Genomic DNA, 19,873 nt, shown 5'->3' with positions numbered 1-19,873 from the left:
AACTGAAGACTTTTTGCTGACTTCTTCATTAACATGTCCACCCCCTCATTCATCATTAACCAATCAAAATTGATTTCCACCCCAGAGACAAGCCTTTTCCAAAGGTTTTTAAGCATTCAGTGTCCTTCAGGGCTATTGACCTCAATTTATTGATTACTTGATAGCCATAATTAATTTATTAATTACCCAGAAACTAATTGTCTGGCATTACAAGGTTTTGTGGGTTTTTTTTTCCCTTTTCCAGTAGGCGTAAGAGGAAGGAGATGGAAGAGGGAGAAAAAGTGGATTTTTGCTAATTAAAAAAAATAATTTTAAAAAATTCAAGTGATGGAGAAACTACAATTTCCCAAGGTGGCCCATTATGTTGTTGGACAATTCTCATTGTTAAGAAGTTACTCCTTAAATAGACAAGATATCTGTCTTTTTATAATTTCCCATCACTGCTCCTAGTTTCATATTTTATGATCAAACAATTCTAATCCTTCTTCAGTGATTGCCATATAAATACCTGATCACATCCACTCCTCTTAACTACTGAAACCTACTCCCCACTAGGATGGGGGGAAGGGAGTGCCCCCTAAGTTTCTTTATCTCAAGTTCATGGACACTAGGCTAAGAACTCCTATTAAAAATATCTGGGTAACCATTTTCCATCTAATTGGTTTCCTATGTATTTTATTTAATGCATTTAAAAACATTGAGATCATAGACCATCAGACTTCCAAAGGGGTCAATGAAACAAAAAAAGTTAACCCCTGCTTTATGGCTTCACCCAGCATTATGGGGCACTTCCAATTCTTTTCACTCTTTTTGGTCACCCTTCCCAGAATGTTCCAGCTTATTAACATCTTCCTCCTTAGACTCTCCCAGACCCCATCTCTTAATATTCCTCCAAATGCCAACCATTTTCCTGGGAGTGGTTTTGTGCCAGCTTAGCTCTAAAACATGCTGTCAATGTGGTTTGGCAGGTCAGATCTTCCTTCATATCCAACAAAGACCCTTGTTCTATTTCACTAATTCAATCGCTGTCACACTAGAATCCTTCCTACACACTCCTGCTCCTAACCTCGACCATTCCTCCACCAATTTGGAGGTAATCTGCACTGTCCAATTGCTGTGCTTTTAGGGCCCTTGTTTTAGGCCAATCTACAAGGGTAGAGGCCTTGCTGAGTAGGTGTATCTCTGGGCAACAGAAATGGAGTGCAGTGGAGATAGGGCCATGGAGGTCCTAGTAGTAGATGGGGTTTGGGAATTATCTCAAAAGACACAGGGCCCAGGAGGGTTTGCGGGTGGTGTGTAGATAGGGGAGTGCTTCAGAGTAGTGCTAGAGTTTGAAGGGTAGTCTTTAGACCACACAGGACACACTCAGCAGTAGAGACTGGCCTTAGAGGAAGGAAAAGATGTTTCAGGACTACTGAAGTATGAGGAGATGTAAGTTCAAATCCCAGCATCAACACTTGATAACTGCCTGATCAAGGGCAAATTAATCTCTTTCTGAGCTTGTTTTGTTTTGGTTTTTTTAATCATCTATAAAATGGGGCTGATAATGTTGTCTACTGAACAGGGCTGTTGTGGCAAATTGTGTGAGAATGAAGTAAAACACTCTAAAATTGAACCAGCTATAGATAATACTGGGGCTTTGAATCTCTGGGCAGTCTAGACAGCTTTGTGGGGAGCTTCCCAAGGCTACAGAACATGAGGATGGAGTACTTTTCTCAGAGGAGATGGTGTCCTTGGAGGGAGAAATGTAACTTGGGGGACTGTTTGGGGGGGCAGGTGTAGGGCCTGTCGCAAGACTGAAGAATAGGGCTTGGGACCCCTTGGGCTCCACCTTTATTCATCCTTCTCTATTTACAGTCATAGTAGCCTGGTCTTCCCCAGTTTTCCCTGGGGAAGGTCAGCCCCAGGGGAGGAGATCTGGGCAGGAGTCCTGACCATCCAGCTGGGCAGGCATTACATAGCAGCCCTGGTGGCCTCGATGTTGATGTTGGGTACTTCCATGCCTTCCTCCTCCTCCTCTTCCAGGAAGGCCTCCAGCCGGGTCAGCTGCCTTTTGATGAGGCTGGTGGCCCGGTGGATCTGCTTCATTCGATGTCGACGGCCCCAGGCCTCTCGGAGCTCTCGGTAGCAGTTGTGGTTCTCCCTTTCAACAGCTGTGAGTGTGGCCCCACAGCCGAGGGGGCAGCGCTGCTGTTGCCCATGTCCACAGCTCCGGCCATGTTCTATTAAGGCTGCCCGCTGAACCCTAGCCATGCAGCCTGCATTAGGGCAGGGGGTGAGTTCAAAAGGGCAGGAGTCCAGGTGGATCCTACGCTGAGACAAGGGACAGGTGACACAGCAGCCAGCCTGGGAATTCTTACACTGCACAGACTCAGAGACAGAGAGCAAAGGGACACAAAGAAAGACAAAGAGAAAGGTGGAGGTGAGAGGGAGGGAAGAGAATAGAGAAGTAAGAAAGGAAAATAGAAGGGGAAAACCAGATGATAAGAAAGAAGAAAGACAAGAAACAAAAGATGGAAAAGGTCAGTGAGTAGCTCTGGGGAGCGTAAATTCAAATTCAGCCACTTCTTACTGATAATCCCTTTTCCCCACATCTGGACCAAACCAACTGGCTTCCAAATGCTGGATGAAAAGTAGTAGTGTTATATGAACTGTGCCCCCAGACCTTTCCCAGTATAGATGGATCAAGAGACTGCCACCAATGGTTACCTTGCTCCCTCCCCTCTCCAGAACCTGGAAAAGTGAAGTAACTTTCCTGGTTTGTTTGGTGGGTGGCTGCTGTACCTTGACTTGCAGGCGGCCAATGGTTTTTCTGAGTTTGTGCACCTGGACCATCAGTTTCCTCTTCACTTCTTTCCTACAGCAAGGACATGTCTTTTGTCTATGGAAGAGATATAATACAGCTGATAGGCCAGTTTACCAGACACGTTCTTCAGGAAATGATCCACATCCACCCACCTACCCTAGAGCATCCTAGATAAGTAGTCCCTTGACCCTTTGTAACATGTTAGCTTATTAGCTAGCACAGTGTGTTGAGGGAAAACTCCTTCCCCAATTCTCAAGTATCTCCTCTTCCTATTGAAAGGAAAGGGAAGGGGCAGCTAGGTGGTGCAGTGGATAGAGCACTGGCCCTGGATTCAGGAGGACCTGAGTTCAAATCCAGCCTCAGATACTTGACACAATAGCTGTGTGACCCTGGGCAAGTCACTTAACCCCAATTGCCTCACCAAAAAAAAAAAAAAAAAAAAAGGAAAGTGAAGATGAGGGTGAAGGACAATGGGTTAGGATTTTGGGGGGGGGGGATCTAGTCATGGCCTGGGAGGATTTTTTCTATAACAAGTTTTCTTAAAGTGGAGCTTATCTTTAATCCTATCCTTGCCCTATTTTTACCTATATTCTGAGAAAAGCAAAAATGCCTACATTCATTCCCTCCCACTGAGTTGGGACCGAGATTGCATACTCTACCTAGCCAGCCAGGTTAAGATGCATTTCTTGCAGAAGATATGACCACATGGCAGTTTCACTGGTCGCTTGAAGACCCCATGGCAGACAGAACATAGCAAGGCACAGTCTGGGGGGCTGGCAAAGAGGTCGAGATCATAGCCACCACTCTGGAAGTTCACCCCAAGCAAGAACAGCAAAGAGACAGGATTAGTGACTAGAAGGTGGAACCCTCTCTCCCGCCACCTGTCTTCCCCTCCCCAACCTGCCCACTGGAGCATCAGCAGGAGGCTGGTTGCCTGATGTCAAGACCCTCCCTCCTTTTCCAGAGGAAACCCAGCCCTTAAAATACTCTACAGTCTTTGAAGGCATATTAAATAAATTCACTAAGAGGCAGGCACTCTGGGGCAGCTAGGTGGCGCAGTGGATAGAGCACCGGCCCTGGAGTCAGGAATACCTGGGTTCAAGTCCGGCCTCAGACACTTAACACTTACTAGCTGTGTGACCCTGGGCAAGTCACTTAACCCCAATTGCCTCACTGAAAAAAAAAAAGAGGCAGGCACTCTGGCCAAAAAACCAACTCTCCGCTAAGAGGAAGGTAGGACAGACTGCTGAAAGTGTTCATTTTCTGGCCCACTCTCCAGGGACTGTTCTTTAGTTATCCTGCACCATGGGGGCCCAGATAAGCCCAAATCACATGCTCCAGGACTGAGTGCTGAGGTCATGGTCACATTGCCTATCTGGAATTTCTGGAAGCCTGTACCCTATGGACAGACCATTCATACCCCCTTCCATTCATTCGCACACAGACTGGCAGTGGTCATCAACTGAACTAGCAAAGATTCTCTTAACACCAGATTTAGGCTTCAGTGGTTTCAGTTGTGTTCGACTTTAAGACCCCATTTGGGGTTTTCTGGAGTGGTTTGTCATTTCCTTCTCCAGTTCATTTTACAGATGAGGAACTGAGGCAAACAGGGGTAAGTGACTTGCCTGGGGTCACATAGCTAAGTGTGCGAGTATGTATTTGAACTCAAGTCTCCCTAATTCCAGGCCCAGTGCTCTATCCACTATGCCACCTATCGGCCTTAAGGAATACATCCCACATTCTCCACATCACAGTGTCAATGCTTTTTCCTTTTTTACAACCTTTTATAGTGAGGGGAGGAAGGACAGGGAAAGGAAACATACCATATCACAGAGAATGAAACCAGCAAAGTGAAATAACTTACCATAAGTCACTACTTTGCTGCCCGTGGGGCAGAGCCAGGCCTAAAACCCAGATGTCTTTCTTGGGGAAAATGAGACACAGATTGGGCAGAAAAGAATCTGGAGATTTTCAATGGCCTGAATAGGACCCACCCCCCACTGCCACTCTAAACTACTGGCCTCCCCTAGGGAAGGTATTCCTTAGGGTTCCTGAGCTAAAGGGACAGGTCCTTACAGAGAAGTGGAGGGGAAGGCAAGAACTCACCATGATCGTGGTCTTAGGCAGCAGCACTACTGAGCTGAGGCAGGCAGAGACCCCATTTCAAACACCACCAATCAGGTTGACATCACAGCCTCATTGTCTACCACCAACCAATCACAGCCTCGGTCCTAGGGGCAGTGCCCAGCCAGGAGTAAGGCTGATCAGCACCCAGTCAGGGGTGTTCCTGCCCTTTCTCCCTAGGTACCAGAAGCCCACAGTGGAGACAGGTTCTGTGGCCTGTTATCAGTTGCTTCTACATATATACTCTTGATTCTCATACTTTGAGGGAGAACAGGGACTGTTTTCACCTTTTTACAGATGAGGAAACTGAGCTCAAGGTTTCTTCCAAAAACTGATGCATTCCTTAATTTTACCAAATCAAGAAATTAAGGCCCTCAAAATTCATGGCTTTTCCTCACTGCACTGAGGGTTAAGTGACTTGCCCAGGGTCACACAGCTAGTGTAGTGTCTGAAGCTGGATTTGGACTCAGGTCCTCCTGAATCCAAGGCCAGTGCTTTATCTACTGAGCCACCTTGCTGCCCCCCTCCCCACTGCACTTTATGACATTTGGCTCCAAATCTAGAATATGTAAGAGCCAAGTTAATTGCTAAATTAAAGATAAGGATTTTGAGGTTTGCTCTAAACCCCTGACCTAACTTCTGCCAGGGGATGAACCAGCACACAATGGATTCTAATACTGTCCTATGATTTCTGTGAAGTTCTCCCCCAGCTCTGGGTATTGGTAAAAATGAATTTTGCTGGAGATTTCCACAATGTGTGGACCCCTCCCCAAAATCAATTTTAAGGCCTTCCTGTCCCCAATGCCAGGCTACTATAAGGGGATAATTACAATATATACTCTCAGGATTAAAAGGAGCCTTGACCCTCCGTGTTAATATGCTTAAGCTTGAGTCCAACCTTGCCCTTTTAGCCTCAAAAGGATGTTGATTTATCTCCAGTTTAGCACATTAGTTGCTATGTCTGCAAATATGATTTATTTCCTTGGAAGCCAAGAGGTCAATAATACAACTCAATCCCATTTGGCTAATGGGGAAATGACCCCCCCCCTTTCACAAAACACCCCAGCAAACTGCATTTGGGTAATTCAGCTTTATTAGTCTCCTGGGTAAAAAACAAAACAAAATTAAAATGCAATCCATCACCACCCTCCAGACAACCCATCCAAATTCCTACCCCCTCATTTATCATTCAATAGTTGTATTGTACTGACAAAGTACCTCAAAAGGGATTGGTCCCTGCTCACATGGATTTCAATTAAACATTCCTTCATTATCTCCCTTGCCTTCCTCCAATCCTTCCTTACACACAACCACCAAACTGATATACCTCACAGACCTTATTCCCTGAATTAAAAAAAGGTTCAGTCGTGTGGCTTTTCGAGAATTCACAATCTGCCTATCTTTTCAGGCTTATTCCCACTTTCTGTCCTACTTTCATATTCTGGCCAAACTGACCTAGCAGAAAGAATGTTCTGGATGAATTATGTGGAATGCTGTCACTTCCTACTAATTCCTAGACCCCTGGGGCTCCCTTCAAAGTTACGGTTTTAAGAAGCTTTTCCCAGTGATCTCAGTGGTTTTGTGCTCTTCCCAGCCATATAATTTCTATTTTTGTTGTTTAATCACACAACTCTTGCACTCTATCCACTGAGGTCCCTCCAAAGAAAATAGAAATGATTTGCCCACGGTCACACAGTAAATGCCTGAGGCTGAATTTGTACTTGGGTCTGTCTTCCTGACTCCAGGGCCAGCACTGTATGCACTAGATATCTATCCATCATCTAGCTGCCTCATCATTTTTATTTACTTTCCCCTGAAAATGATGTTCCCTGATTGTTCAAAGATCTTAAGAGGGAAAGGACCATTTCCTTTTTGGTCTGTGACCCCCAACCTCCAGCACAAGGCCTGGCATAAGCTAACTAGATACTTCAAGAACATAGATTGGTTTGAATTAGATCCTAGACTCTGCCAGACTCATTCGTGACTTTAGCAATCTCTCCCCGCCACCCCCATTCCATTTCTCCAGCATGTGCAGTGGTGGTGTCTGGACTGGATCACTGCTGTCCGGGACAGTCCTGGTCTCTTGTGAGGAGGCACCAACTTCATTAGGGGGCAGTGTTCTACTTAGCTTCGGGTGTCTCCCCATATCGAAGCTTTCCGTGCTTGTAACGTGATCCGAAGAAGCCGGTTCCAAGGGCTGGGCCTGAGCTCTGCCAGGAACCCCAAAACCTGGTAGAGAAGAGAGGAATTAATAAAGGTCCTGCCCTCCCCGCGCCCCAGTCCCCAATCAATCACGCGGTAGCAGGTAGCATTTGTCGGGGCCTGGGTTTTATCCCCCACACTCAGTCTATGGGGGATATACTTAAAGACCTCTGGTAGCTGTGGGCGCCGTGGTCTCACCCGTGACCACGGAGCAGGCCACGGATGATTTTCAGGCGACGCCGGCTTAAACCCCTTCCCGGCAGGCCCGAGTGCCCTCTGGGTTGAAATGAAGGCAAGTTGCCTTCAACTCCCCTTTTTCCCCCGCCTTGCTGGGTTATTTCTTACCCGAGAAGAGTCACGTGGGGCCGCGGGGCCGCGACCGCCCTCCCAAGCACAGAAAAGCCTCAGAGAAAAGAAAACAACCTCAGCCTTAGGATTGAAAGAAGTAAAAGAAGGCGGTCCCTGCAAATTTATACCCACGCCACTAACATACGCTAGTTCCGGGGTACCAGATAGCTGCTTCCGGGTCAGAAGCCTCAGTGGCGGCAGCAGCCCTTGACCACGCCTTGGGAAGAAAAGGCGGAAGGACCTGCTTTGACCAATCATAATAGTTTCTCCCTTAATCTGAGTAATTTAGGAACCGGAGTTTCCCAGTCCACAAGATATCGCGAGAACTAGCTTCCTATAAAAAGTCTCGGTGCGCCTAAGACGGCCTTCTACTTATAACGAACACGTGAGTATTCATGTCCTGCTGAGGTAGGGGGTGGGGGGGAGGGGGAGCGGTGAGGAGCTTGAGGAGTTATCAGCTAGTGGACCGGGAGGGAATCCGGGGGCATCGACGCTACGCTTCTTTGGAGAGAGGAGGCCCCACTTGAGCCGGTCTGTCGGCGTGGTCCACCGGTCGGGGCCGGGCCTAGTTGGCGCACTTGGGGCGCCCCGCGGAGACTCGGGCCGGGCGGCCGTTGGGCCCTGCTTCCCTTGTCCGGTCGCCTTTTGTCGGTGTTTCTCGGTAGCGCCCGGGAGCTGCGGCGCCCCAGAGGGCCGCTCGGCGCCCTTTGCTGCTAGTCTGAGCTTCTGATTGGGGAGGGGGGAAGAGGATCTCCAAGCGTCCCTGTCCAGATCTGGTGACCGGGCCCCTTTCTTTCACAGCAAATGGCGGACGACGCCGGTGCTGCAGGAGGAGCTGGAGGCCCCGGGGGCCCCGGAGTCGGAGGCCGAGGGGGCTTCCGTGGTGGCTTCGGCAGTGGGGGCCGAGGTCGAGGTCGGGGCCGCGGTCGAGGCCGGGGCCGAGGCCGCGGGGCCCGAGGAGGAAAGGCCGAGGATAAAGAGGTTAGTGTCTGCTTTGGTGCAGCGTCTTAACTGGTTTTTTTTTTTTTTACTTTTTTCCCCGTCTTTCATTTTTTCCAAACGGTCTCTTGCAGTGCGGGGCATTTCATTTCTAATGAGGGTGGGGAAAGGTAATTCTCTGGACCTGGGCCTGGAGGCTGTGGAGTTGGGGGGAGGGCAGAGCTGCTACCCATATACACACACACACGGAATCTATGTTTTTCTTGGTGTCTAGTGGGTTCCTGTCACCAAGCTGGGCCGCCTCGTCAAGGACATGAAGATCAAGTCGTTGGAGGAGATCTATCTTTTCTCCCTTCCTATTAAGGTACTGGGGAGTGGCAACGGGCATGTTCTAGGAACCTTTCCGGGGGCTTTACCAGGAAATCACCACTTTTTCATAGCCCCTCTACCCACTTTGCACCGAGAGAGGCCCCTTGTAATAAGGGATGAATGAAGGTAGCACAATTACAGGTGTGCTGGCCACTTAAGGGGCTGTGGTTAGGCCTTGCCTTGGTTAGCAACTTGCCTATCCTCTTTAACCATGTAAATAACAAAAAACATCTCTCTTTAAAGGGGAAAGTGGATTTGTCTCAGAATCAGCTACTATAGGCAAGTTGCCTTCAACTTGTTTTGTGGGTCAATGAGGGTTAAGTAACTTGCCCAGGGTCACACAGCTAGTAAGTGTCAAGTGTCTGAGGCTGGATTTGAACTCAGGTACTCCTGAATCCAAGGCCAGTGCTTTATCCACTGCGCCACCTAGCTGCCCCCGAGGTCCGGTCTCTTGATCTGAAAATGAGGGTAGTGTTCGGCTCACAAGTTTAAGGATCTAGGATCACATGGAGCCTGTATATAAAGCACTTTATCCAATTTAAAAGGAAAATGCTTTTGTGATTTGTGCCTCATAGAACAGGAAAGGACCTAATAGCCATTATCTTGTTCTCCCTCCAAAAGTATATGAAGTTAGCTTTGTTAAAACTAACCTGTTTCAACTAGGAAACTGTTACCTTCTCCAGGAATCTGAGATCATAGATTTCTTCCTGGGATCTTCATTGAAGGATGAGGTTCTGAAGATCATGCCTGTTCAGAAACAAACTAGAGCTGGACAACGTACCAGGTTCAAGGTAATTTGTCTAGTTGGTTAATTCAACTCAGGCTTCATTTTATGGGCTCTCACAGTTGGAGGAAAATTAAGACATTGGTGATTTTGCAATGAAGTGCATACCTCATCTCAATGATTCTGGGAAAACTTTCTAAAAATATTAAAAGTTTCCCTTGTACCATCCCGGTGTTCTTCCTCACCAAGAAATCATAATCAACTAAATAACAGGGCACCTGGCCACACATGGTGGGAATTTTAAGGTGCTCTTCTAAAAGCAGCTTCTCCATAGGCTTTTGTGGCCATTGGCGACTACAATGGCCATGTTGGCTTGGGTGTCAAGTGCTCCAAGGAAGTAGCCACAGCCATTCGTGGTGCTATCATTCTGGCCAAGCTGTCCATCGTTCCTGTGAGACGTGGCTACTGGGGGAATAAGATTGGCAAGCCTCACACAGTGCCCTGCAAGGTAAGGATAAGAGTAATAAAGTGCCTTATTGCCACATAAGGAGAGAGTGGGTGATCACTGAATTTCTCTTCATATCTTCAGGTCACTGGGCGTTGTGGATCTGTTTTGGTGCGCCTGATCCCTGCCCCTCGAGGTACTGGCATTGTCTCAGCTCCTGTGCCTAAGAAGCTCTTGATGATGGCTGGAATTGATGACTGCTACACTTCTGCAAGGGGCTGTACTGCCACTCTGGGCAACTTTGGTGAGTGAGCTTTTAAAACACTCTGGCAGGGGCAGCTAGATGGCGCAGTGGTTAAAGCACCAGCCCTGGATTCAGGAGTACCTGAGTTCAAATCCGGCCTCAGACACTTGACACTTACTAGCTGTGTGACCGTGGGCAAGTCACTTAACCCCCATTGCCTAAAAAAAAAAAACCAAAAAAACACTCTGGCAGGATAGTTTTATTACACGGCGACAAACAGGAGATTATTAAAACCCTAGGAGAGGGGGGCAGCTAGGTGGTACAGTGAATAAAGCACTGGCCCTGGATTCAGGAGGGCCTAAGTTCAAATCCAGCCTCAGACACTTGACACTTAGTAGCTGTGTGACCCTGGGCAAGTCACTTAACCCCAATTGCCTCACTAAAAAAAAAAATAAAAAGAAAATAGGTAAGCTAAAAGTTAGCTGGGAGACTTGACAGTCCTATATGTAATTTAAAATACAGCTCTAGGGAACTGGGAATGAACTTTTTTTGAAGGTCAGAACAGAAAGGTGGCTTGAGGGAAGTTCAATTCACTGAGCATGTGAGGCCTTCGGAAGAGGGATTTTATCTTTTAGGAGGCTAGTTACTGTTAATCACATATAACTTCTTCATTCAACAGCTAAAGCTACCTTCGATGCCATCTCCAAAACATACAGCTACCTAACCCCAGACCTGTGGAAAGAGACTGTGTTTACTAAGTCTCCCTATCAGGTATGACATATTGGGGAGGGGGGGTAGAGGTAATTTGGGTAATAATCCCCAATCTCCTTAGCTCTGCTCAGTTGCACTTGGCCAAGTATGGTGTGACTGTCGTACACAGGAGAAAGAACAAGAATTCCCTTGGACAACAGCTTGACCTGCAGTGGTCTTACTGTTCCTTATGGGATTTGACAACTGACTCTTAAGCTAGAGATTGTGCTGTTACCTACTACAGTGGTACAGTGAGTAAAAGCTTGTTTCATAATTGCAGGAATTCACCGACCATCTTGTGAAGACTCACACTCGGGTGTCTGTCCAGAGGACCCAGGCAGCTGCTGTGGCAACCACATAAGATGTTTTTTTTTACACTGAATAAACTGAACTATGCCTGCTAGATACTTGTAGTGGTTCTTTGTTGCTTGGGGAGGGGGGAAGGGGAGCTAGGGTGTTTGAGGCCTCACTGGCCTAATTTGCCACTTGGGAATGAAGTGTAGAGGTTTGACAAAAGACATACTACGCAGATGGAACTGCAAAGACTTTATTGGGACGAATAGGGATCACAGAAAACAATTCTTGGATCCTATCAATTTGAGAAGTCAGGCTGCAGCTGCCTCCTTGGCAGCTTTACGCTCAGCAAGCATCCGTTGCTTCTGCTTTGCAAGACATTTCCTAGCAGATGAATTGGCTCCGAGTTCATAATCTGTGTGGAGGCAGAAAAGCTTATTTAGTCATCTGACCACAGGATTCAGAACTTATGACTTGTCAGGTTAGAGGTGAAAGGTCATGCCAAACAGCGTTAATCAGGCAAAACCCAGGGCTTAAAACCACCTCATCGAGATTCCCAAGTCCAGTCTACACTGGGTCATCACTTTAAGCTTCTGCTGGCTTATTTCCACCCATAGACCACTGAGGCAAAGGCAATAGACCCCTGGTTCACTCACATCGATCCTGAAAAGCTTTTGCAACCTCATAGAACTGGTTGAGCTCTTTCATACAGTTCTGTTTGTAGCTATATCCTTCTCTCTGCTGACAGGCCTTCAGTCTTTCCTGGACAATGTTAACAATTTCTTGATCAACTTTGCTGAAAGAGAAAGGAAGAATGAGGTGCTTGCTTTGACTCATGCAGCCAAAGAACTCTAAGCATACTCACCCCATCCCCAATCTCCCCAATCCACATACCTAGCCCAGGATAGGAAGACAACTGATGGTGAAACCTACTGAGCAAAGGGCCCTACATCCATTGGTTTACTGAGGAAATGAGGTCCAGTTGCCACCTCCCACTCAGAGTAGAGTTGGGGTTTTGGGTGCCCTTAAGTAAAATGAAACGTGCTGTGATTGATCAGGATGATACAATAAAGGTGGGGTGCCAGAGGAGCACGATAAATGGCATACTTACTAGTCTCTTTTCCACTGCATTTCTGCTTCAAATATACAGAGAATATCCCCTTGCTGGCACTCTGTTATGTCTGGCACTCGGCGGTACTGCCGATGATAGTAATAGGTCTTATTTTTTGCATGTTGTTGCTCTATAAATTCTGTAAGAGAAAAAAACCCCATCAAAGCCATCAGCACCTATACGAAGTTCTCATGCAGCACTGGAGTACTCTTACATATTCAGTATAAATATAGCAAATTGGACTACTAGTGAACCTCCTCCCCAAGGCCGTTTCCTACAGGTGCCTGGGAAGCACTTCCTCTCTCCTTATCCGGTCAAGCTCTCATACTATTCTGAAGCTTCCTTGATCCCTCTTCACAAATACTCCTACAGCCTTTGTCTGAGCCATCCTGAGCTGTCCCCATTGCTCCCCTATCCCCATTAATAAAGCAAAATAAACCTTTGGATTTGTCTTATAGATTCCCTCCCTCCCCCAGTTTCCTAGCAGAGCACAGGTGCTGAGTGGGTTTGCTTCTGGACCACAGCTCAGAACTGATTTCTAGATTTCTGGCTTTTTAGGTGGATGGAAGAGGACATGCTTTTCTCATTCCCCACTGCTACAGACTAATAATCTAGGGTAAGCAGGGGGTGTAACACTAATATCTGAGTGGCTCAAGAGAAGCCCCCACAACAAAGGGGATTCACATGAACATCCTTGTCATTTTACAGATGAAGATACTAAAGCTCAGTGGGGAAATACTTGAAGGCCACACCACCTTATCTCTAGTCACCAAAGCCTACTTTACATCTCAACTGTAGCTAGTACCTTCTCTCCACCATTCCATTTGATTGCCTGTTAGTCCAGCAGGTAGTCCTCCTTTACTCCTCTTCCCCACTCCTAACTTTAATGGATCAGAACACTACAACCAAAAACCCCAGGTCACTTATATTCTCCAAAGCAGAGGAAGTGCAAACAAATCTCAATTATCTTTACAAATGGATAAATCTAATCCACAAGCATTCCAAAAATCCTTCCCATTTGTTTGGAATGTGATACTCTACTCTCTCGCTTACTCAAAACAAGGATGACACTAAAGGGCTGAAGACCAAAACCGAATATTAATAATTAATGTCACAGGCAAGTCCCACAAGGCTTTTCTGATAATCTTGGTTACATATCTCCTAGAGTACATCGGATCAGAAACTACAGATAAAAAAAAGGAAGATGGGGGCAGCTAGGTGGCGCAGTAGATAGAGCACTGGCCCTGGAGTCAGGAGTACCTGAGTTCAAATCCGGCCTCAGACACTTAACACTTACTAGCTGTGTGACCCTGGGCAAGTCACTTAACCCCAATTGCCTCACTAAAAAAAAAAAAAAAAAAAAAAAAGGAAGATGAAAGACTCCTAGTGGCAGATGCTGAGGAAAGCAAGATGTACAGGCTGGTCAACACAAAAGATTTGCACCCTCAAGAAGTACAGTAGCCTGGACATATAGGAACCACTAACACTTGAGTTGATGACTGAATTCCATAGCCCCACACACTTGGAACCTGTCAGTGGTCCCCAGCACGTAAGACTACAAGTTGCCAATCTAAATGTGTTAGAAGTTGGTAGTGGAGAGAGAGGAAATCCATACACAGATAAAATCTCAGAGGCAGACAATAACCGATATTTACTAATAATGACAAGAATAAAAAAGGTAAAATGGCTGAAATATTGATTGAGCAAAGCACTGTGAGATTGGCTTAAGAAAATTGCAAATTGACATTTTAATACAAGCCATTTGTACAGCTTTAAAGTTTGCAAAGGACTTTTTGAAAAGCTGAGCCTTATAATGAATAACTCTGTGAGGTAGCTCTTATCACCATTTTATAGATGAAAAATTCAGGCTCAGGTTAAGTGACTTGCCAATGTCCACAGGCTAGATGTCAGAAGAGAGATGAGTCCAGCTCTTTCTGACCGAGTGTAGCCCTCTACCAGAAGTGCTATATTGCTTAATTTAGAAAAATTTCCATCCCAGGAGTTAAGATGTTAAAAAAAATTTCTTAATACTCAAAGGATGGGGGGCAGCTAGGTGGCGCAGTGGATAAAGCACTGGCCTTGGATTCAGGAGGACCTGAGTTCAAATCCAGCCTCAGACACTTGACACTAGCTGTGTGACCCTGGGCAAGTCACTTAACCCTCACTGCCCCACAAAAAAAATACTCAAAGGATGGCACTTTACTAACATGGAAAATTTACTTCCAAAGAACAGCTTGTTAATGGGTTGAACAAATGAATTCTTTTTGTATTGTTTTTGCAGGTTTCCTTCCCTACCACCACACTGTCAAATATTCAAATCCAATTGTGCAAGCTGAGGAGTCAAGGTACCTGTAAAAGGAAGCTTAGGGTTAAAAAAAAGAAAAAGAAAAAGCCTACTTTTGGAGAAGTCCAGAAGCCAGGTTTCCTTTATCCTTCTCTCTTCTAGTGAATGGACCAAGCCCCACAAAGGCTTACCCATGTCCTGCTATGTCTCATGGCACTAGATACAGCCCAAACCAAGCTACTCTGGGGGCATTTCTTGAATAACTGCCCAACTAGATGCTTGAAGTCTATGAAAATCGGACTCCTGAGTAAGATTTTTCTTTCTTTTGTATATATTTTGTTTCTAAATTATTCATTTATTGAGACTAGGTTTCTCTACCTTACCAGGGCTGGAGATGCAAAGGCCACACCCAATCCCAATGCAGATGGGTATGGAAGCTTTAACCTACACCATTTTTTTTCTGATTCACATTTATTCATCCCTTTTTAGAAAGCCTGGTAGCCTTCTCCTACCTGGAGTTCACCAAGGTAATGAATGGCTTAGTTTAGACACCTGCTCAGCTTTAGCCTTACTTACTGTAGCCCAGAACCCAGCCAAACTCAAGCCTTCCCAAAGCAGCGGGGCTTATGGGTATATACCAACATTCCTGGCCTCACTATTCAATTTAGTTCAGGATCTTGGTCTAGCCTTGATAAACCCCATTACCAAATAAAGATCATTTCAGTGGTGAAGCCTCAGATACCTGGAGATACACTATGAAGAGCAGGCAGAATAAGATGACATATTAATGTCATAAAGTAGGAACGTTTCTCTTCTCACCTAGACTACACCAATGTTCTTTTTGTCATTAGTCCACTGCCTCTCCAAACCACTGTTCACAATGCAGCCTCATCTTAATTCACTGCTCTCATCCCAACACTCCTATTTTAAAAGATTTCTGTGGGTCTGCATTGTTTATGGAATCAAGTATAAACTCCGGATTCTGGCATGCTCTCCTTTATTATAATTATCATGTGCCTGTTTCTCCCCTGCCCCCCATACCTGGAATTCTTTCCTCCCTTCTCTCTGCCTCTTGGCTTCCCTGACTTCCTTCAAGTTCCAGCTAAATTCTCACCTTTTACAAGAAACCCTTCCTGATCCTGTTTAATGTGAGTGCCTTCCCTCGGATGATTACCTCCAATTTTTCCTGTACATAGTTGTTTGCATATTGTATGCTGCCCACCTCCCGGCCCCCATTATGAGTTCCTTGAAAACAAGAGACTGTTTTTGTTTTGGTTTGGTTTTTTGCCTTTCTTTATACTTACTGGAAAATATACAATTAAGTAGCCACTTAATTCTGGTTGATTCCACTCGACTCTTTTTTGTTGTTGTTTGTTTTTTTGTTGCTTTTTTGGTGAGGCAATTGGGGTTAAGTGACTTGCCCAGGGTCACACAGCTAGTAAGTGTCAAGTGTCTGAGGTTGGATTTGAACTCAGGTCTTCCTGAATCCAGGGCCGGTGCTCTATCCACTGTGCCACCTAGCTGCCCCACTTCTTGAAATAAATAAATAGTCTTAAACCCAAGCAACTGTGGGTTTCTTTGTATGTGAATAAATGGAGTTCCACAGGAAACTTTATCTTTGAGTGGTTGGGGTGGGTACCTCCACACTGCCACACAACCCCCATCTATGTTCCTGTGGAGTTCCCTGGGTTAGGTGGCAGTACAGGCAACATGAAGATTCCTCAGATGTCAGCCACCAAACGAAAGTAAGGATGAAAAGGCTACCCAAAGAACATCAAATTCTCTGGACGGTCAGGCCAAGCTTCCAGAATTGGGCCACTATGCATCACCAACGTTATCTCCCTTTCGTCCCCAACATATATCCTTTGCTCCAGCGGTATATGCTAGAGGAAGCTAGGTGACTCAATGGGTAGAATGCTGGAGGCAGAATAAAGAATAAAGAGTTCAAGATTCCGACACTGAATATTTTTGTGACCCTGGGCCACCTACCTGGCCACCTGGCCAAATCATTTTAACGCTGCCTGCCTCAGTTTCTCTATTTGTAAAATGATGAACTAAAATGAGATAAAAAGATATTATTAATTATCCAATTTATTATCCTCCAATGGAAAGAACCCTGTCTGGGGAGGCAGGGGCTCCACCTCTGACACGGAATTTGGCCAAGCCAATAGCTCCCCGAAGGTCTCAGTTTCTTCCTCTGGTTGGTTGGACTAGACGGTCTTTCCGGCTCCAGACTTGTGACCCTTTCCTCCGCGGGCTCCCACATTACCTGCCTCGTTCTGCCCTTTAGTTCACCTTGTTCTCCGTGACCCTGCACCTCCAGCCCCCCACCACAACGCGCGCACGCATGGAAGCGCGTGCCTGAGGAAGGTTCCGCACCCCCTACTCCATCTGCGCCCTTGGAGAAGGGGCGCTGGGAAGGGGGGTAAGGGGGGAGGGGCAGCCTATTTGGAGGACCCCTTACCTCGGAAGCGGGTGACGGGCAGGTCTATGACGAAGTTGAAGGCGTCCGTCAGTATAGTGACCGGGTTCGGCAGCGACGTGATCGGGTCAGGCGCCGGAGTGCGGCGCGGCGGCTCCGGGTACACATCCTTGTCCCAGTCCTTGGACATCGCGGCCGCGGGTTCGGTCACAGGGCGGTGCGGTCTCCTCTAGGCCTCGGCCCCAGCTCGCTCGCTAGCTCGCAGGGCGTCCCGACAGGCCGTGCCTCCCTACGTCCCCAGCTCTCCCTCCTCCAGACCCGCGCGCGGCCTAGCAGCTCCAAAGGACAGTCAGAGGGGACCAAGCAAGGGGTGGGACCACGAACCCGCCTGCGCATTGGAGGCCATCCGTCCTGCCCCGTACCGCCGCGCAGGGCATTGTGGGAATCGTAGTCCGTGCGCCTAGGCAGCGGTGATGGGCGGAGCCTACTTTTGCAGTAAGAAGGGTGGAGCCGAGAGGATTAAGCCCAGGTGTTTGAGTAGAATTTTTGGTTTGGTTTTTATTGTTGTTGTTGTTATTTTCTGAATTGGGCATATGGTTTTATCGTTGCTGTAAGAGACTCCCTGGGCCAATGGCCATCAGCAACTACTCTGCAATTTATTGTCGTCAATAATCATTTATTAAACTACTATGTGCCAAGCACATACTGTTAGGGTTACAAAGAACACCTCCCCCCACCCCAAACAAAACAAAACACAAACAAAAAACCCCGCTACATTCCCTGCTCTCAAGGAGTTGATAATCTAATAGGGGAGACAACATGCCAATGGCCATGCACAAACAAGATATAATCCAACCCACAAACGGTTTTTTTAAATTATTTTTTCCATTTATTTAGAATTTTATTTTTTCCCAAATTACATGTAAAAACAAATTTTAACATCGATTTTTAAAACTTTGTGTTCCAAATTTTCTTCCTCCCTCCCTCCCCACCCCTCCTTAAGAACTGAAGCAATTCAATATAAATTATACATGTGTAGCCATGCAAAACATTTCTACATTAGTCAGGTTGTAGAAAAAGGAACAAAAAAAATTATGCTTCAATCTCTATTCAGATACCATCAGTTCTTTCTCTGGAGATGGATTGCATTTCTCAAAAGTCCTTCAGAGTTGTCTTAGATCATTGTATTGCTGAAAATAACTAAGTCCTTCACAGCAGATCATCTTACAATATTGCTGTTATTTCATAGGGTACGTTTCACTTTGCATCAGGTCATGTAAGTCTTTCCAGGTTTTCCTGGACAAACGTTTTTTAAGTGCCTATTATATAACAGTTATATACTCTGCTCTGAGGCTGCAAAGAAAGGCAAAAAAAAAAAAAGAAAAGAAAGAAAAGTAAAAGAAAAAAGAAAAGAAAGAAATCCCTGATCTCAAAGAGCTCACAGTCTAAAGGGGAAGACAACATGCAAATATCTATGTACAAACAAGAGATAATCAGAATAAATTGGAGATAATCACAGGAGGGAAGACCCTAACATTAATTAAGAGGGTCTGAGAGCTGCCTGTGAAGATATGACAAACCTTATAGATTTGGCTTATAGAGAAATGATTAATGAGGGAGTGAGCTGGCCCCTCCCTATTAATCAAAAGCAGGGAATTGACAAGATAGTGAAGGCCAGGTACAAAATGGAATTGGTTAGTGTGGGAATCAATAGAAACAATTAGATTCTATTTCATGAGCACTGACGCCATCTTGTGCTGCCACATGTATTTTCCATCTTGTTTTTCTGCAAATCATCCTAGGTGAACTAGATGGTATAAGCCATCTCTTCTTTCATAAATGCAGGTGGATGAAATTAATCAGCATCTCTCAATTCTGGGAAAAGAATGACCCCAAAACCTAATCACTCCACCCAAACTCACACTTCTCCCTCCCAACATGGAATCTTTCCTCTAATTAGAAATCAGATTATCTAATTTTGTATCCTGGTTGTTTTCTTTTAATTAATTGGTCTTATTTGATTGTTTTTTAGTACATAAAAATTTGTCTCACTCTGTATTCAGGGTCTTTGGACTGACTGGGGAATTCATTGACTGATTTATTATGCCTGTTTTGCTTATAAATAAATTGCATAGCTCAGATTGTTTCTTTAGTTATTATTAATTACCCACCAAATAGCAAACAATTATATAGTTCTTCCCATATGCCAGGCCCTGTGCTAAGAGCTTTACAGTTATTATCTCATTTGGTTCTCACAACAATCCTAGCAGGTAGGGGTTGCTATTATTCCCATTTTACGGATGAGGAAACTGAGGCAGATATTGGGTTAAGTGACTTGCCTAGGGCAAATAGCTAGTAAATACATGGGGCCAGATTTGAAATCAGTCTTTCTGACTCCAGGCCCAACACTCTATCCACTCCACCACCTAGAGATTAAGTAACTTGTCCAAAGTAACACAGTATATGGATGAGAAATGGGATTTGACCCTAGTCTTCCCAGGTCTTCCAAGTACCACAGATTGCTCCAGGGCAAGGGGTGCAGAGCAGGGTATTCAATGTAGAGGGTTGGAAGACAGAGAAGCTGGGATATCACGGGTTGGGGAAGGGGGAAGCTTCCTGTTCTGTCTCATTGTTCTTGCTGAATAAGATGCTGAAGGGCCTTCAAGTGCATTCAGCAACTTCTATATTTGGGAGCAAAGCTTGGGTTGTTCTTTCCTAGTTATGGCTCTGGCTGGATTCAATTGAATTGGATTAAGGGCAGGGAGAGTATCAGGGAATCTAATCACCATGGAGCACCTCACCCCTACCAAA

At 45.8% G+C, this 19,873-nt stretch overlaps 3 protein-coding genes and 2 non-coding genes across 6 annotated transcripts; 2 read left to right on the top strand and 3 right to left on the bottom strand.

Moving 5' to 3' along the window:
- Positions 1–1,844: 1,844 nt before the first annotated feature.
- RNF151 (ring finger protein 151) lies at positions 1,845–4,372 on the bottom strand. The gene is made up of 3 exons (XM_043973566.1): positions 3,466–4,372; positions 2,785–2,881; positions 1,845–2,361 (listed from the first exon to the last, which is right to left on the bottom strand). The coding sequence occupies exons 1-3, from the start codon at positions 3,720–3,722 to the stop codon at positions 1,954–1,956; spliced, it is 762 nt and encodes a 253-aa protein (XP_043829501.1). The 5' UTR covers positions 3,723–4,372; the 3' UTR covers positions 1,845–1,953.
- A 2,868-nt stretch (positions 4,373–7,240) lies between these two features.
- Positions 7,241–7,370, bottom strand: LOC122737856. Its single transcript, XR_006354609.1, has one exon. It is a non-coding gene; the product is annotated as a small nucleolar RNA ACA64 (small nucleolar RNA).
- A 476-nt stretch (positions 7,371–7,846) lies between these two features.
- RPS2 (ribosomal protein S2) lies at positions 7,847–11,354 on the top strand. Of its 2 annotated transcripts, none has more exons than XM_043973562.1 (8): positions 7,847–7,865; positions 8,282–8,461; positions 8,694–8,783; positions 9,472–9,579; positions 9,847–10,020; positions 10,102–10,261; positions 10,881–10,972; positions 11,232–11,354. In XM_043973562.1, the coding sequence occupies exons 2-8, from the start codon at positions 8,285–8,287 to the stop codon at positions 11,310–11,312; spliced, it is 882 nt and encodes a 293-aa protein (XP_043829497.1). In that variant the 5' UTR covers positions 7,847–7,865; positions 8,282–8,284; the 3' UTR covers positions 11,313–11,354. The 2 variants fall into 2 exon arrangements, with proteins under 2 accessions (XP_043829497.1, XP_043829498.1); XM_043973563.1 differs by lacking the exon at positions 7,847–7,865 and adding an exon at positions 7,924–8,011.
- On the top strand, positions 11,024–11,157 carry LOC122737766. The gene has a single exon (XR_006354543.1). It is a non-coding gene; the product is annotated as a small nucleolar RNA SNORA64/SNORA10 family (small nucleolar RNA).
- Positions 11,355–11,482: 128 nt separating the features above from the next.
- NDUFB10 (NADH:ubiquinone oxidoreductase subunit B10) lies at positions 11,483–17,454 on the bottom strand. The gene is made up of 4 exons (XM_043973564.1): positions 17,105–17,454; positions 12,357–12,495; positions 11,902–12,041; positions 11,483–11,660 (listed from the first exon to the last, which is right to left on the bottom strand). The coding sequence occupies exons 1-4, from the start codon at positions 17,250–17,252 to the stop codon at positions 11,557–11,559; spliced, it is 531 nt and encodes a 176-aa protein (XP_043829499.1). The 5' UTR covers positions 17,253–17,454; the 3' UTR covers positions 11,483–11,556.
- Between the last annotated feature and the right edge of the window lie 2,419 nt (positions 17,455–19,873).

Source organism: Dromiciops gliroides, chromosome 1 (assembly GCF_019393635.1).
Source record: "Dromiciops gliroides isolate mDroGli1 chromosome 1, mDroGli1.pri, whole genome shotgun sequence".
In the NCBI taxonomy this organism is placed as follows: Eukaryota; Metazoa; Chordata; class Mammalia; order Microbiotheria; family Microbiotheriidae; genus Dromiciops; species Dromiciops gliroides.
This window is presented reverse-complemented; position numbering and strand designations above follow the sequence as displayed.